A 17,432-nucleotide genomic window follows, 5' to 3' on the forward strand; every position below is an offset into this window, starting at 1 on the left:
TAAAAATAAATAAATAAATAAATAAATAAATAAATAAAATTGTTTTGTATTTCATCTAATTGATTTATTCTTTGGGCTTTATGTACAGTGTTTTAGTTTAACTGGACCTTCTCTTTTGTTTATTTTCCTTAACCTTTTATTGTGGAAAATCTCATATTATTTTAATTGTTTTATTTTATATTTTAGTACAAAAAATACAAAATTTATTCTAAAATGCCACTGTTACACCACACATACATACACACATTTCCATATATAATCTGAGTTCTTTTAAAAGCTCTTTATTTTGTGCTTTTGACCTCTTATCTATGCTTGAGCCACATGGTTTTAGATCCTGTAGATTTATCATTTGTTATAAGATAAGGCAGATAACCTGTTATCAGGTTTCTCTTTATTGATTTTTTTAAAGCAATGTTGGCTTTTCTTATGCTTATTGTGTCTCCTAATGATTTAATAATTTTTAATCAGCATGTTAAGATTTTGATTGGAATTTCATCAAATTTATAGACTAATTTAGAGACAAATAATAACTTTATAGTAACGAACCCTCCCAGTCACAAATATGGTTTTGTATTAGGTTTATTTCCACAGATTTTGCTGTTTTTTCTCCCATTTTCGAAAGGATCTTTATCTCTCCGTGCACTTTACTATTGGTGAGGGTTGGTGCTTAGGAAGCTTTGGTTTTTATAAGTTGATCTTGTATCTGGCTACTTTGCTGAATTCACGTTTCAGACGTTATAATTTTTTTCATGTTGATTATTCTGGATTTCCTGGTTGGCAGACATGTCATCTGCAACTGGTTTTTCTGTTTTCAGGCTAATGCAGAATCAAGTAAAACCTGGCTGAAGGGGAAATTCACTGAACTCAGATTACTACTTGACGAAGAGGAAGCTCTGGCCAAGAAATTCATTGATAAAAACACGCAGCTTGCCCTCCAGGTGTACGGGGAACAAGCTGACTCTTCCAGAGAGCAACTTGACATCATGAACGATCTCTCCAACAGGGTCTGGAGTATCAGCCAGGAGCCTGATCCTGTCCAGAGGCTTCAGGTAATGCTGGGGTCACTGCTCTTACAGCGGCCACCTACCACCCACACTTCGTCTCAGGTATTGTGGCATTGAGCACAGTATTGACACACTAAGCAAGTACACGGAATATTGTCTTGTCACCATGTAGACTGTCTTGTCCCCACACAAGTGGTCAAGAGAATATACATTGTTAGGAAGAGAATACACATCTTGGGCTAATTAAATAATATGAACAGCCAGCAATTTCAAAGGCCCCTGTGTTCTGAGCACTGTGTAGCTCAGCACTAATATTCACCAGAACTCTGCAAAGTGGGCCCACTCATTTTATAAACAAAAAATTGAGGCTCATTGAAGTGACTCACCCGGTCTCACATAGCTGGTAGGTGGTAGAGCTGATATCAGGTCTGGCTGTCTGTCTAGGTCTGTCTGACTCTAAACCCACAAGGCACCTTGACTGGCCCTCTGCCTATATAGTCTTTTTTATTTTTTTTTGAGATGGAGTTTCTTTCTTGTTCCCCAGGCCAGAGTGCAATGGTGCGATCTTGGCTCACCACAACCTCCACCTCCTGGGTTCAAGCTATTTTCCTGGCTAGCCTCCCGAGTAGCTGGGATTACAGGCATGTGCCACCATGCCTGGCTAATTTTGTATTTTTAGTAGAGACGGGGTTTCACCGTGTTGGTCAGGCTGGTCTTGAACTCCTGACCTCAGGTGATCTGCCCACCTCGGCCTCTCAAAGTGCTGGGATTACAGGCATGAGCCACTGTGACCGGCCTGCCTGTGTAGTCTTAAATTGAGACACCCCTCCTGAAAAAGCAGGTGTCCTTGCAGTTACTGAGCACATTTCAAAAACTGAATCACAGCTGGCTCAGTGGTACTCTTTGGCCACAGGGCTTTGTGGAGGAAGAGTCTAAGAAATAGCCCCTGTGGCAGATCACTTGAGGCCAGAAGTTTGAGAGCAGCCTGACCAACATGGCAAAACCCCCTCTCTACTAAAAATACAAAAATTAGCCGGGTGTGGTGGTGCACACCTGTGAGGCTGAGGCGGGAGAATCACTTGAATCAGGGAGGCAAAGGTTGCAGTGAGCCGAGATCGTGCCGCTGCACTCCAGCCCAGGTGAGAGTGAGACTCTGTCAAAAAAAAAAAAAAGAAAAGAACTAGCCCCTGCTATACTCATCGCTACATTTAGGGAAAGCATGTTGTTGAGAATGGTGTTCCTGTCTTTAGGGAACCGTGGAAGAAACTCTTGTCTGCTGTCAATATCCCTGTGCAGTCACTTCTGCACTAGAATTGCTTTTCCACTAATGGAGCTCCTCCTGTTCCCTTCTTTGCCTTGGGAAGTTCAGAGCCAAATCTGCCTTGACTAACCAGACTAAGGCTTCATAGCAAACACTTTGTGTCCAGTTTTCTCTCTGCTTCATTTTTTCTCGCTATAAAGAAAAATCTTGCCTTATTAGAGGACCTTTGCAAGACACTTTAAAGGCTGTGGGACAAGGCAGGGTACGACTAAAAGTGGCACCAACTCTAACCACAGATTAGTATGGGCTCTGGCTGGAAAATCAGACAGACAAATAAGCTAGTCAACAAAACCAGCCAAACCAGTCCCCGGCTGGGGATTTCCGCTCTTGTGTCTTTATGTGGCGTCAGTCGGTTCAGCCTGTGTCTCATTGTCAGCTGTTTCAGCCAAATTCTGGATGCAGTGCTTTCCTAGGCATAATGGGTATTGTGCTTTAAGAGGGGCAAGATGCACAAAGTGATACATTTAATTGTCTCTTTTTAAATAATGGTCGTTTTTAAGGCTTTGGAATACAAAGGAATCCTTCCATGGGGAAGCATGCTATTCTCACATCAGAAAACGGTTTCAGGGCTTTGTCATCTGTTTTTTTTCCGAATTCTCTTGTGCCAAAGCTACTGATTTTAATCATTCACCATTCCCACCTTCTATGTGTTGATTCATACGTACTGAGCCAGGACATTAGGAGCTCACAGTTGCGTGGGGAGACTTGCTCAGAAACAGTTATTTACAATACAGCTTAAACAATTTTGTAAATATGAAGTTAGCAAAATTATGTCCAAGAAATGTCTGACACTCTAGCTGGGAGAAGGATGCAGTCTGGGAAGACTTCTAGGAAGAGGTGATGGTAGGGCTGGGTGCTAGACAATGAGTAGGAGCACACTGTATATAGAGAGGATGCAGAGAGGACAGACAGGAACATTGTACATGTGAGAGCTTCACAGGCTGGGGAACCAGTTGGGGTGCATCCTGGCTTGAGGAGGGGTAGGTGGATTGAGAGACACAGCTGGATCCATAGGCCATAGTTAGTTCATGAAGGCCTTATGTGCCATAGAGTTCAGACTTTGTCCTGTAATGAGATAGGAGACAGGAATGTTTGTTTGTTTGTTTGTTTTTGAGACAGGGTCTTACTCTGTTGCCCAGGCTAGAATACAGTGGCTCAATCTCAGCTCACTGCAACATTTGCCTCCCAGGTTCAAGGGATTCTCCTGCCTCTGCCCCTTGAAGAGCTGGGACTATAGGCACGTGCCACCATGCCCAGCTAATTTTTGTATTTTTAATAGAGATGGGGTTTCACCATGTTGGCCAGGCTGGTCTCAAACTCTTGACCTCAAGTGATCCACCCACCTTGGCCTCCCAAAGTGCTGGGTTTACAGGCGTGAGCCACCCACGCCCAACCCAGGGGAGTGTTTTGAACTGAGGGATGAAAGCGTTCACATGGTCAGATTAGTGCTTTAGAAAAGTCACTTTAGAGACAGAGTGGAAGATGCACAGGGGAGGCCAGGATGGGAGACTGGAGGGAAACTTGGGAGGAGGCCACAATGTCCAGGAGAGAGATGATGGACCAAGACAGGGGCAGTGGGGGTGGGGAGAAACAGGCAGGTCAAGAGATGCCACAGGAATGGAGATTGGAATTGGAGAATGAGTAGGGGGAATCCTGAGATGATGCCTGGGTTTCTGGCCTGAGAGATGAAGGGCTGGGGTTTCTGTTCTCTGAGTCTGCAAAGGCAAAATGTAGCTGTGCTCGGTTTCATGCATGTATTTATTCCATCATACATATGTTTTGAGAACCTGTGTGTCAGGCCTGGTGCTAGCCGCTGGAGTTTGGGGTTACCAGGTGGTGCCATGTGTCCTCTATTGACCCCTCATCCTACCCTACTCATCTGCCCTCTAAGTCCCCTCTCACCTCCTCGGAGCTGCTCCCTGCCCACCCTGGACTTCCTGCTAGTGCTCAGTCTCCCTTGGCCAGCTCCATTCCAGCTCTCTAGGTGTGACGTTAGGCCTGGTTCCCCACCAAAATGAGGTTGGACCCTAGACTCCTGGCCTCCTAGGCTGAATGGGGCTTGGAGGCCATCTCACAGCCTCCTCCCAATGTACAGCATGCTGCCAGGTGGGGCCTGCCCCTGCCCAACAGCTGAGTGCTAGGCCACCCTCCCTCCCTCCTGAGGCTCCCGTCTGTCCACCCCTTCTCGGATGGGCAGCACTGCCACTGCGAGCCAAGCCTGATCACCTGAGGCAGTCAGCTTCCTTCCAACTCCTGGCCAGGACAGCCCTTCAGAAAGTGCAGCCATGGTTCTTACCTGTAAACATGAGAATCCACTGGAACTGTTTTAAGCAAGAAATGAGTTTATGGAAGAGTATGAGGTAGCTCATAGGATCTCCAGGAGGGTCAGAGAGTCGGGATGGAAGATGGGCAGCAGGAACGAAGTCCAGGGGTTGTTGCCACTATAGGCCCCATGGCAACTCTGCTGGGCAAGACATCACCACTCACACCACTGACCAGAGCCCCCACCACTGCTGTCCCTGAGCGCCTCATGCCACCATCACTACCTTCACCCTCATTTCCAAATCCACGCTTTGGCTTGGAGGCGTCTGGTCACACTCCTGCAGGAAAGGTGCAAAGGCAGCTGGGAGGGGGAGGTTTCTAATTTCTCCTTAGTGAAGCCACACACCACAGGAAGGTATTGAAGAGGGGCTGTCCAGACCCAAAACAGGACACATGTCCCTTGCAGTGGCCACACCCCTTCAGTCAGCACTGCAGCTGAACCTTGCCGGTCTTTGGTGTCATTCTTAGAACATGGTTTCCTGCTCCACCTTTGAATAAGCTCCAGGGGCTCCTTCCCCAGGGAGACTGACCTCTCACTCTTTTTGTACCCGAGGCAGACCTGTGGTGCAGTGTGTGTGAGGCTGAAGCCTCTCTGGGAAGGGCCCCGTGTCAGCCTGACCCCGCCCTCTGCCCACATAGCTGGCACAGAGTAGGCCTCAATGAACACGGAAGGAAGGAAGGAAAGGAGGGAGGGAGGGAGAGGGAGGAATCCCCAGTGCCAGCCCTGAAAAACCACACCTCCGCATGGCTCCCACCTCAGGGATGCTGTGTGGTCGCTCCAGGGCTCTGCTCCTGGGGGCATGGCCTGGGCTGACCATAGGTGCCAGGCCAAGGTGGAGCCTGGGCATGCTGGTGTGGGTTTGTTCCTGGGTGCAGCACAGGAGGCTGGGATGCTGCCTGCATCTCCCAGAGCCACCCTCACCCCCGTGTGCCCACACAGGCATACACAGCCAGCGAGCAGGAGATGCAGCGGCAGATGAGCCTTGGGGAACTGTGCCACCCCGTGCCCCTCACCTTTGAGCCCATCAAGAGCTTCTTTAAGGGCCTCGTGGAAGCCATGCAGAGTACATTACAGACGCCATTGGACATTCGCCTTAAGGAAAGTAAGTCGCCAAGTGACCAACTTTGTGTCCTTAACTCCCCTAGTGCCCTTTAGCCCAGAGGCAAACGCAAAGATCATCTGCCTACATCCTGTCTCTCCCACCCTGAGGCCCTTGGCTGGGCGGTCAGGGGCTCCTGGGCCTGGTGCCCAACCCACCCTCACCACTTCGCCTCCAACCCTTCCTGAGACCGAGACCTGCCCTTCTCCAGTCACACTGCGCTCCTTCTGCCCCCAGATCGCTCCTGGGAGCCTGCCACATCTCAGCCTTGCTCTGGGCTCCCAGCTGGAATGACCAACTCTTCCTCCTCCTCTTCCTCTGGCTGGGGCCAAGGCCTGGCACCCCTTCAAGGCAGACTGGCACAGCTGCACCCACCTGGGAAACCCTTTCCTGCCAGCCCAGCCCTGACTCACTCCCTCCTTTGGCCATCTCCCCCTCCCTTCCTGCTCCAGGGCCTGCCCATGTCCTGCTGGAGGGTGCTCATGAAGTGGACACATGGACCCCTCCTTGCCCCTTGTAAGCATGTGAAGGGCAGGAACCAGCTTTAGGTCCAACTCTGAGGTCCCTGCAGGGCCTGGCACAAACCATGTGCTCAAAAATATCTGTTCTTTGATTCATTTATGCGTTCGTTCGTTCATTCATTCATTCATTCATTCACCTCTGCTGTCATGATTCATTCAGAACATTTATCAAGTCCCTCTTATGTGCCAGGCATAGCAGGGCACAAAACAAAGCTCCTTCTCATCTTTTGGTGCTCATGGTCTTTGTAGGGGCAGACAGACAGTACATAAACATGTCAGGTGACAGGAACTGCTATAAAGAATAATAAAGACCGGGTGTGGTGGCTCACGCCTGTAATCCCAGCACTTTGGGAGGCCGAGGTGGGTGGATCATGAGATCAGGAGTTCGAGACCAGCCTGGCCAACATGGTGAAATCCCATCTCTACTACAAATACAAAAATTAGCCAGGCGTGGTGGCATGCACCTGTAATCCCAGCTACTCCGGAAGCTGAGGCATGAGAATTGCTTGAACCCAGGAGGCAGAGGTTGCAGAGAGTTGAGATCATGCCACTGCAAATCAACCTGGGTGACAGAGCAAGACTCCGTCTCGAAAATAATAATAATAATAAAAAACCAGGGCAGGATGGAAGACAGGAAAGTGACAAGGAGGAGGAGCTGTTTTATATAAGCAGTTGGGAAGGCCTCTGAGAAGGGGACACTCAAAGTGGCCCAAATGAAGCGTTCATTCTGCAGGTTCTGTGGCTCTGAAGGGCTAGAGAGCACAGTGGTCACAGGCACGGCCTCTGGAGCTCGGCCTCCTGGGTTCCTATTCCAGGTCTACCACGTGGAACCCTAATGAACCCTGCCATCTTAGACACGGCCCCTTCGTTTTCCATGCCTCTGTTTCTGCATCTGTAAAGTGGAGACCATAATGCAGTCGCCTCTCCTGGGCAGCTGTGAGGATTAAATGAGCTCTTACACATAGAGCACTCAGGCGTAATAAGCACCATGTACGTCTTGGCGATTGTGATTGCTGCTGCTGTTACATGTAGGGGAGGCATTCTAGACAGAGGGAAAAGCAAGGGTGGAGGTCCTGAGGCGTGACGAGAGTGAGCTGGCCATATCGAAGGAGCAGCAATGGAGACAATGGGGACAACAGGAGTGGACGTGGGGTCACAGGGGAGAGAGGAAAGAGATCAGAATCCAAGGAATTTGACGTGGGCAACTCGCAGAAGGAAACTGTCATTTTCTGAAGTGAGAAAGAGCATTTAGGACTGGAGGGAATGAAGTATTTGAACCTGTGAGATTTGAGAAGTTGGACTTCCCATGTGGTGGTATCGCCTAGGCAGTAGGACCTATGATTCTAGAGTTCTGGGGAGAGGGGAGAGGCTTTTGCCTTGATGAAAGAACAACTTCAGCCAAATTAAATTTAAAGGAGTTTAAATGAGCAATGAACGATTCATGAATCCGGCTGCCTTCTGAGCCACAGTGCACTCAGAGACTCCAGCACAGCCATGTGGTAGAAGATTTAGGGACAGAAAAAGGAAAGCGACGTACAGAAAACAGAAGTGAGGTACAGAAAGAGCTGGATTGTTTACAGCTCGGTGTTCGCCTAATTTGAATGTAATTTGAACAGTTGGCTACATCTGATTGGCCAAAACTTGGTGATTGGCACAAGTGCAGGCTACGGTCTGTTTACACCTCCACTTGTTATTGTTCACGATGTACAGAAAAATCTTCAGGCCAAACTTAAAAGATGTAAGGAGGAGCTTTAGGCAAAACTTGATTTAAACAGCCTGCAGGTGGGCTTCCCAGCTCTCTGCAGGCCCCTGTGATGAGCGCTGGGAGTGATGGGGGCGGAAGGCACTTCTGGGGAGGTGCTGAGTGAGCTCCAGCCCCAACAGCTGGGAAGGAGGCAACCTGGACAAGGGGGGAAGGGTGGAGGGGGTGCTGTCCAAGCAGAGGGCACAGCAAGTGCCAAGGGCCCTGGGTGCCCCTGCTGTGCCTGCTTGTTGGGATAGCCTCCCCTCCTTCCTTCTTTCTGAGCACTCAGACCTTCCTGAGGACTGAGCTCTACTTCTTGTTTTCCATCTTTACCCTGGAATTTGCAGAACTCCCCAGAACACTAGAATCCCTGAGTCACCGCCCATCCTTGAGTGCTGGATCCAGTAGTTGTTTGCTCCTCAGCTCCTCCTCCTGTTTAGGGCTCTCCCACACCAGCCTCCTCATCCTGGGGTTTTCCTATCCCTGTGAATTTACATAAATCCCTTAAATCTGTGTGGCTCTTGGGTGAGATTATGCGACTCTCCAGTTGTGTGGTATTTTTAGCATGTCTTATTTGTCTGCTTGCAAGAGCTCCAGGCGCTCATTTCTCAACAATTCCTTACAGGCATGAACTGCCGGCTCTTGGACCCTTCTAGCACCAAGCCAGGTACCTTGTTGAAAACCAGCCCCTCACCAGAGCGATCACTCTTCCTAAAATGTAAGACCCTCGGGGAGTGGGGATAGGGTGGAGATGGTGGAGATGGTGGGATGCTGGGTGGAGAAGGATCATGGAAATGGAGGTCCCTCTTTTTTTCTCATTAGAATTTGTTTTTTTTAAGAATTTGTTTTTTTTAAAAAATGTTTATTATTAAAGACAAGTAAAATAATACATGTTCATTGTAGAAAATGAGAAAACAAAAGAAAAGAAAAAATTACTCATAATCTCTCTTCTGTGAAGAACTGCTGTTATTATTTGTCCTTTTAGCTTCCTTTAGCACATATAATATGCATATAATGATATATTTAATATATCTTTTTATTTTACAAACATGGTGTCATACTATACATTCTGTTTTGTCATCTGTTTTCATTTACTAATATATTATGAACATTTTTATTCTCTTAAAAAATTGTACAGGTAGGGCCAGGCCTGGTGGCTCACACCTGTAATCCCAGCACTTTGGGAGGTCAAGGCAGGCAGACAGCTTAAGCCCAGAAGTTTGAGACCAGCCTGGGCAACATGAGGAAACTCTGTCTCTACAAAAAATACAAAAATTAGTTGGGCATGGCGATGTGCTCCTGTAGTCCCAGCTACTCAGGAGGCTGAGGTGGGAGGATCACTTGAGCCCTGGAGGCGGAGGTTGCGGTGAGCACGCTACTGCATTCCAGCCTGGGTGGCAGAGTGAGACCCTGTCTCAATTGAAAAAAAAAATTATACAGGTAATGCATGCTTATTGTAGAAAATCAGCAATCACAAATATGTAAAAACAATGGCCCCTCCCGAAGAACGCTGTTAATATTTTAACATATATTCTTTCAGATATGTGTGCAGATTTTTTTAATGGGATAGTATTATAGATATTCTTTGTAATTTTTTAATTAACAGTATAGCTTGAACAATTTTTAAAATTTCCCACCCTACACTGATGTGACAATTTTCTATATCAATAAATACATAACTTTGTTTTTTGAGGCAGGGTCTCACTCTGTCACCCAGGCTGGAGTGCGGTGGCACAACTATGGCTCCCTGCAGCCTCGACCTCCGGAACTCTAGTGATCCTTCCACCTCAGCCTCCCACATAGCTGGGAACACAGATGTTTGCCACCAAGCCTGGCTAACTTAAATTTTTTGTAGAGACGGAGGTCTCCCCTGTTGCCCGTGCTAGTCTTGAACTCCTGGGCTCAAGTGATCCTCCCACCTCAACCTCTCAAATTTTGGGATTACAGACATGAGCCACTGTGCCCAGCTAATATTATCACTGTGTGTGTGTGTGTGTGACAGAGTCTTACTCTGGAGTGCAGTGGTGCAGTTATGGCTCGCTGCAGCCTCGACCTCTTGGGCTCAAGTGATTTTCCCACCTCAGCCTTCCTCATAGCTGGGACTATAAGCATGTGCCACCATGCCCAGCTAATTTTTTATTTTTATCATTATTTTTAGAGGTTGCATGACCATTGCATTGAATGGATGTGTCATATTTAGCCAATCTCATAATGTTGGATGTTCACATTTTCATTTCTAAAACAATGCTGTAATAAACGTCCATTCTTGTACACATTTGTTGAATTAATGAATGAGAGAATGAACACACCATACCTCATTTTTAGATTTTTTTTTAGGAGTAATTTCTCAAAGTGGAATTACTGGGTGTCAACCTAAAGAAAACTCAATCTAAAGAAGGTTCAGTATCCAGTTAGCAAAGTTTATTCAAGTGCAAAGTAACCATCAGAAGACAGAGGGAAACCAAAGAATGCTGATCAGTGCTCCTGGTGTTGGGAGGGGGACTGAATATCACAACGGAGGCACTGAGTAGATTTACATTTTCCATACAAAGGCTAACATACAGATTTAAAGGCCAGGCACGGTGGCTCACGCCTGTAATCCCAGCACTTTGGGAGCCCAAGGCAGGTGGGTCACTTGATGTCAGCAGTTCGAGACCACCCTGCACAACATGGCGAAACCCTGTTTCTACTAAAAATACAAAAATTAGCTGGGCTTGGTGGCAGGCGCCTATAATCACACCTACTCAGGAGGCTGAGGCAGGAGAATCGCTTGAAACTGGAGGTGGAGGTTGCAGTGAGCTGAGATCACACCACTGCACTCCAGCCTGGGTGACAGAGTGAGACTCCGTCTCAAAAATAAATAAATAAATAACATACTGACTTAAGATTTGATTCTCTACTATTGATTACACCCTAACGGGTTAACATCCTATTGAAAACAGGTAACAATCTAAAGAGTCTCTATCTCCAATGCCATTTAGTGTAGGTCTGAATGAAGAATAGGGAGTCTGGTTAATGTATAACATCTCCACACAAAAGTCAGGAAGTAATGGTCACGCACCAGAGAAGAAAAACAGCCACATTATGTGACTTAGTTTCCGGGGCTTAACTTTTCCCCTTGGCATAATAAATTAGGAAAGTCCTGAAATTTTATTTTCTTTTTATACTAGACACGAATTTTTCAAGTAAACTTTAGTTGAAATATAACATGCGTAAAGAAAAGTGTACAAATCGCCAGGCACGGTGGCTCACGCCTGTAATCCCAGCACTTTGGGAGGCTGAAGCAGGTGGATCTTCTGAGATCAAGACCATCCTGGCCAACATGGTGAAACCCCGTCTCTACTAAAAATACAAAAATTAGCTGGGCATGGTGGCATGCACCTGTAGTCCTAGCTACTCAGGAGACTGAGGCAGGAGAATCGCTTGAACCCGGGAGGCGGAGGTTGCAGTAACCAAGATCGCACTACTGTACTCCAGCCTGGCAACAGAGCAAGACTCCATCTTAAAAAAAGAAAGAAAGAAAGAAAAAGAATAAAGAAAAGGGCACAAATCAAAAATGTGCAGCTCAATGATTTTTTAAAAAGGAAACATAACCACCTTCAGATCAAGAAATGGAAATTTCCATTCCCCAGAAGTCTTCCTCATGTGCCTTCCTGTTTACTATCCCCAAAGGGGAGCCACTCTCCAGACTTCTAGGACTATAGGTTAGTTTTACCTGTTTTTGAACTTTCAGTAGATCATTCAGACTATACCCTTCTGTGTTTTGCTTCTTTCACTCAACATGATTTATCCATTTTGTATACTGAGTGGCTGTTATAAGTTCACGTAGTACTTCTAAGCTATCTACAGATTATTTGGGATTTTCTGTAAATAAGCACGTCACCTATGAATAATAATCTTTCATTTCCCCAATCTTTATTCTTGCCTTTCACTTCTTTTTTGTGCCTTGAGTTACTGTCTACTACATTTAGAACATTGTCGAATAGAAATGGTTATAATGAGCAGCATTTTCTCCCATCTTGGGTATCAATATATCCAACAGAAATGCATACATATGTGAATCAAAAGACCTGCACAAGAATGTTATGTGACCGAAACACAGGTTCAGTTGCTCAACACTTTGCAGAGTTCAATTAACAAGAGCGAGGTCTGGTATAAAGAAAGTGGTTTTATTCCAAAGCTTAGCTTAGGGGAAGAAGTACAGGCTCCTCCTGCCCTTAACGGTACTGCCTCGCTTTTAGGGCGGAAAGCAGAGAGTTTTAAATGGGGACTTTGTATGAATGGCATGCAGGGAAGGAGCAAGCAGATGGGGGTCTACATGACTCATTTTGGTGCCTTTTCTACCAGGTGGTTGAGCTGATGCCATTGAGGGCAGAACTAGATTGTAATGAGGCTGTTGTCCTGAGATCCTGTCCAGGTGGAAGAGTTCTGTTGCAGGCATACTTTAGGTTGTAAATTGACTGTTGTCTCTTAAGGCAATCTCTTGGTGGGAGAAAGTTCTGGTTCTGGACCCTCTAAGTAGGTAGATAAGTTTGCCCTGTAGGGAGTATCTGGTGAAGGGAAGGTAATGGTTATAATTACATTTCTAAAGAGCTAAGTAGAGGCAGGGCACAGTGGCTCAACGCCTGTAATCCCAGCACTTTGGGAGGCTGGGGCAGGCGGATCACCTGAGGTTAGGAGACGGAGACCAACATGGCCAACATGATGAAACCCCGTCTCTACTAAAAATACAAAAATCAGCCAGGCATGGTGGCAGGTGCCTATAATCCCAGCTACTAGGGAGCCTGAGGCAGGAGAATCGCTTGAACCCGGGAGGCGGAGGTTACAGTGAGTCGAGATACCACCACTGCACTCCAGCCTGGGCAACAAGAGTGAAACTCTGTCAAAAAAAAAAAAAAAAAAGAGAGAGAGAGAGAGAAAGAAAGAAAAGAAAGAAAGAAAGGAAAGAAAGCAAGCAAGCAAGCTAAGTAGGAAGTGGGAGACAGGAGAAAAGGGGTGGAAATCTTAAAAACAACTCATTTTCTTTCTCTTAGAAAAATGCTCTATTTCGGCTGGGCACGGTGGCTCACGTCTGTAATCCCAGCAATTTGGGAGGCCGAGATGGGGCTATCACGAGGTCAGGAGATGTGAGACCATCCTGGCTAACACGGTGAAACCCCGTCTCTACTAAAAATACAAAAAATTAGCCGGGCATGGTGGCGGGCGCCTGTAGTCCCAGCTATGTAGGAGGCTGAGGTAGGAGAACGGCGTGAACCCAGGAGGCGGAGCTGGCAGTGAGCCGAGATCACGCCACTGCACTCCAGCCTGGGCGACAGAGCAAGACTGTCTCAAAAAAAAAAAGAAAGAAAGAAAGAAAATGCTCTTTTCTTAGAAAACTCAGTCTCTTTCTGTTACACATTTACAGTTACAGCAACATTAGTCACAATAGGCAACACCGAAACAATCCAAATGTCCATGGAAAACTGTTTAGCATTGTTTATGAAAGCTGAACATACACATACCCTGTGATCCAGACCAAAAAAAAAAACTTCATATGTACATACATGGTGTAATGCAAAGAGAAATGTTAATGGGAGTTTAAATCACCACAAACTTTGGGGAGGATAGTTTTGCAATAGGTATCAAAGGCCTTAAAAACAATCATACTCATTGACCCAGCAATTCCTGTTTTAGGAATATATTCTACAGAAGCAATCAGATACACAAAAATGTAATTATATTAGTAGTTTCAAAAGGTTTTTAAACAGACTAAATATTCCAAAAAATATAGGACTAAGTTATGTCTCCAAACATCAAAATCTTAGAATCTCCACTAAAATGCTCTTGTGAAAGGCTGTTATTTGATGTGTCAAAATGCCTCACAAGTAGCTCAATCAATTTTAAAAAGCAGATTACCTAACGCATGTATGGTGTGACACCAATATTAAGAAAAGCTATAAAAATTAGCTGGGCGTGGTGGCGGGCGCCTGTAGTCCCAGCCACTCGGGAGGCTGAGGCAGGAGAATGGCCTAAACCTGGGAGGCGGGGCTTGTAGTGAGCCGAAATCGCTCCACTGCACTCCAGCCTGGGCTACAGGGCGAGACTCCGTTTCAAAGAAAAAAGAAAAGAAAGAAAACCTATAAAGCAGCAAGGGGAGGGGAAAGATAGGAAGTACACACACCCTAATGTTAACAGTGATAGGATTATTTTAAATTAAATTTGTATTAATTGGCAACAAATTTCACGGCACAAAATACAGACAGTATAAGGGATGTGCAGTGGAGTGATTTCTGCTTCCCCTTTCCCCAAGCCCGCGCCCCAGGGGCAGTCGCGGTTTAAAGGGGTCTTTCACTCCCTCCTTGGGCCATTTCCGCGCTTCGCATTTTGTGCTTTGGTGGGATCCTGGGGGCGGGGCGCCGTTCTGGCCCCGCCCACCAGGTGCGTCCTTTATCTCGCCCCCTGCAGACGCGCGCACGCCCACGCTGGATCCGGACACGATGCACGCGCGCCTGCGCCTGTCTGCAGACCGCCTGACGGTGCGGTGCGGCCTGCTGGGCAGCCTGGGGCCCGTGCCCGCGCTGCGGTTCGACGCGCTCTGGCAGGTGCTGGCTCGCGACTGCTTCGCCGCCGGCCGCCACTACTGGGAGGTAGACGTGCAGGAGGCGGGCGCCGGCTGGTGGGTGGGCGCGGCCTACGCCTCCCTTCGGCGCCGCGGGGCGTCGGCCGCCGCCCGCCTGGGCTGCAACCGCCAGTCCTGGTGCCTCAAGCGCTACGACCTCGAGTACTGGGCCTTCCACGACGGTCAGCGCAGCCGCCTGCGGCCCCGCGACGACCTCGACCGGCTCGGCGTCTTCCTGGACTACGAGGCCGGCGTCCTCGCCTTCTACGACGTGACGGGCGGCATGAGCCACCTGCACACCTTCCGCGCCGCCTTCCAGGAGCCGCTCTTCCCGGCTCTGCGGCTCTGGGAGGGGGCCATCAGCATCCCCCGGCTGCCCTAGGGGCCAGGACCGGCGTCACAGCCTCCAGGTACGCCGCAGCTGCCCAGTCTCGCCTAATCTACCTAGATCAGCGTGGTTGCTCCCCTTACTCCCTGCTTCTTAGGGCCCACTCCCTGCCCCACCTCTCCCCGACCAATCACGCCTACAGTGCTTTGAAGGTTTCCTCTCCTAGGCTAGTTTCAAACAGGCCTTAAACAAGTCTGCTGCTGCCTTCTCATCAGACCTCCGCACCCCCACCCCACCATCACTTACACTACTTTAATCCAGTTCCTTCAAAGTGATAGCGCCACAGGTAAGCCCTCAGCATGCTGAATACATCATCCGCAGCCTGGGAACCTTCTCCCTCGTACAACACAGGAACCTGGCACATAGTAGGCACACAGTAAATGTTTGTGAATGAATGAGAGTCATCCAGCCCTGACTCTTCTGTCTCTTGAGGTCCCTTGAATCTACCGCTTCCTCCCCACCGATTTCAGCTTGTCCACATCACAGCTCCCTCCAGAACAGCTGCAAGAGCTTCTTAGCAATTCCTGGTCTGAACCCTCTCCCAGTCCTCATCTTCCACCCTAAAACTAGAGTGATTTTCCTAAAACTTCACTTAACCTCTCAGCTATGAAGAGGCTTCCAGGAGTTACCATGAAAAAACAAACAAACAAAAAATACAAGTGCCTCACCTTAGCATTCAAGGCTTATCTAGTCTGCCCCAAATTACTTATCCTCACCTAGCTCCTACCACTCTTCTTAGAGACTCTCCAGTCAGAAATATGTCGCATAGCTCCACCTCCACACCTCTTTGCTGCCAGCACATACATGCAGAAAATTTTTTCACCTGTGTCAGTCTTCCCGAGGCTTACCTGCGCCAGGAAGTCTAACCAAGGAACAAGAATCTCACTATCAGAGCCACAAATCTGGGACCCTATCTTTCCAACTAAATTGGAGGCTTTGGAAGGGCAGCTTTGTCCTATACTCTCTCCACCCTGAAAAGTTCAGAAAGCCCCTTCCCTCCCAAGCAGTGAATTAATAACCAGCAAGTTCCCATCACTGAGTCACAGGTCACCCAGCCAGATCTCATTGTACATTTGGGGAGTCTCTGAGGGCCTGAAGGAAATCAGTTGTGTAAAGTTACCCCGTGGTGATATGGGGGGGCCAGATGTGTGCCCCATCCGCCCGCCCCCAAGCAAGCATCTGACCTGTCCCCTGGCCCAGCCCTTAGGCCCAGCTTTCAACCTGCTTATTCATTTCTCAGGGGATGCTGGGAAGGAATAAGCAGGTGACAGTTGCTAAGCAAACAAAGGGGGTGGTGTTTCCCAACTGTCCTGGGACAAAAAGGGAAGAGCACCCTTAGATCCAGACGTTGCCAAGGAAACCCAGAGCGCCCAGCTGTCTGGAATGAAGTGACAAAAATAGAGAACGGTAGGATCTCACAGGGAGGCCAGCTCCTCTAGCAGGTAGGGGGAGGCCTCTTCCCAGGGCCTACGTCTCTGTTCCGAAGGTTCCGCGTCCTGTTTTGTCAATTCCCTAGACAGTTCTGAAGTTATGTTCTGTTAAAGCATCTTCGTAGGTGCTTGGTGGGAGGCCAAGGCCGCCGAATCCTCGTAGTTTAAACAGACTCTCAGTGCATTAGTTTGAACGATATAAAACTGACCATTTTCAATAGTTTTTGAGTTTAAAATGGCACTTTTGATATAAGACAATGTAGCAGAACACCAGGCAGACAGAACCTTGCAAACGCCTTAACTTCTAACCAAAGACTGTAAAACTCTGGCTGGACAGAGTTTTAAAGCACTATGCTGCAGGAATTGTGAGAAAAAGGGGAAATTAATTCTACTAGGAGATGGCCCAAACTGAATTGTGATAGGCAGAGGGCATTCCTGAAAGAGTGAAGATGAATACACTTGACCCCAACATCTCTGTCCATCCCTGATGACCAAGACCTCTTCCCAGACCCACAGCTGCAGGGGCCAAGTAATAACAGCTCTTACTAGCTTATAATGCACTGTTCTAATGCTTTACAACTAAACTTACCTGATCCTTTCATCATCCCTAGGGGGTAGAAAGTTATCCCAATTCTACACATGGCAAAATGGAGACCCAGAGTCACTTGCCCAAGGTCGCACAGCTGGTGGTGGAGCTGGGGTCTGGGCCCAGGCTGTGAGTTCCAGGTCTGTGCTCATGGCCACCAGGCCCTACTGCTCAGGTTGAATGCAGCTGGTCTCTGGCCAGTGCCTAGTGCTCTGGCCCCTCTCATGGAGCTACTGCCCATGATGCTTTCCTAGCGCCTGGTTATTCTATGACACTTGAGTCTACATTTCGACTGCCTTCCTTAGGGTCTAACATGAGGCCTTATTGCCCAGAGGGAAACTTGATTTAAAAGTTTGGGATTCGGCCGGGCGCGGTGGCTCAAGCCTGTAATCCCAGCACTTTGGGAGGCCGAGACGCG

At 47.8% G+C, this 17,432-nt stretch overlaps 1 protein-coding gene across 3 annotated transcripts in view; it reads left to right on the forward strand.

Annotated features, from left to right (window-relative positions):
• Positions 1-17,432, forward strand: part of TRIM14 (tripartite motif containing 14) — a 41,879-nt gene that overhangs the window by 12,947 nt on the left and 11,500 nt on the right. For 2 of the 3 annotated variants that reach the window (XM_017887578.1, XM_017887579.1), the window contains exons 3-6: positions 816-1,049; positions 5,588-5,750; positions 8,638-8,730; positions 14,457-15,020. In XM_017887578.1, coding sequence (XP_017743067.1) covers positions 816-1,049; positions 5,588-5,750; positions 8,638-8,730; positions 14,457-14,992 — 1,026 coding nt within the window. In that variant the 3' untranslated portion in view covers positions 14,993-15,020. Of the gene's footprint in view, positions 1-815; positions 1,050-5,587; positions 5,751-8,637; positions 8,731-14,456; positions 15,638-17,432 lie in introns of those variants that run through there. The other variant, XM_017887577.1, reaches the window with a different exon arrangement.

This window comes from Rhinopithecus bieti, unplaced genomic scaffold, assembly GCF_001698545.2.
Source record: "Rhinopithecus bieti isolate Rb0 unplaced genomic scaffold, ASM169854v2 scaffold_16773, whole genome shotgun sequence".
Classification (NCBI taxonomy): Eukaryota; Metazoa; Chordata; class Mammalia; order Primates; family Cercopithecidae; genus Rhinopithecus; species Rhinopithecus bieti.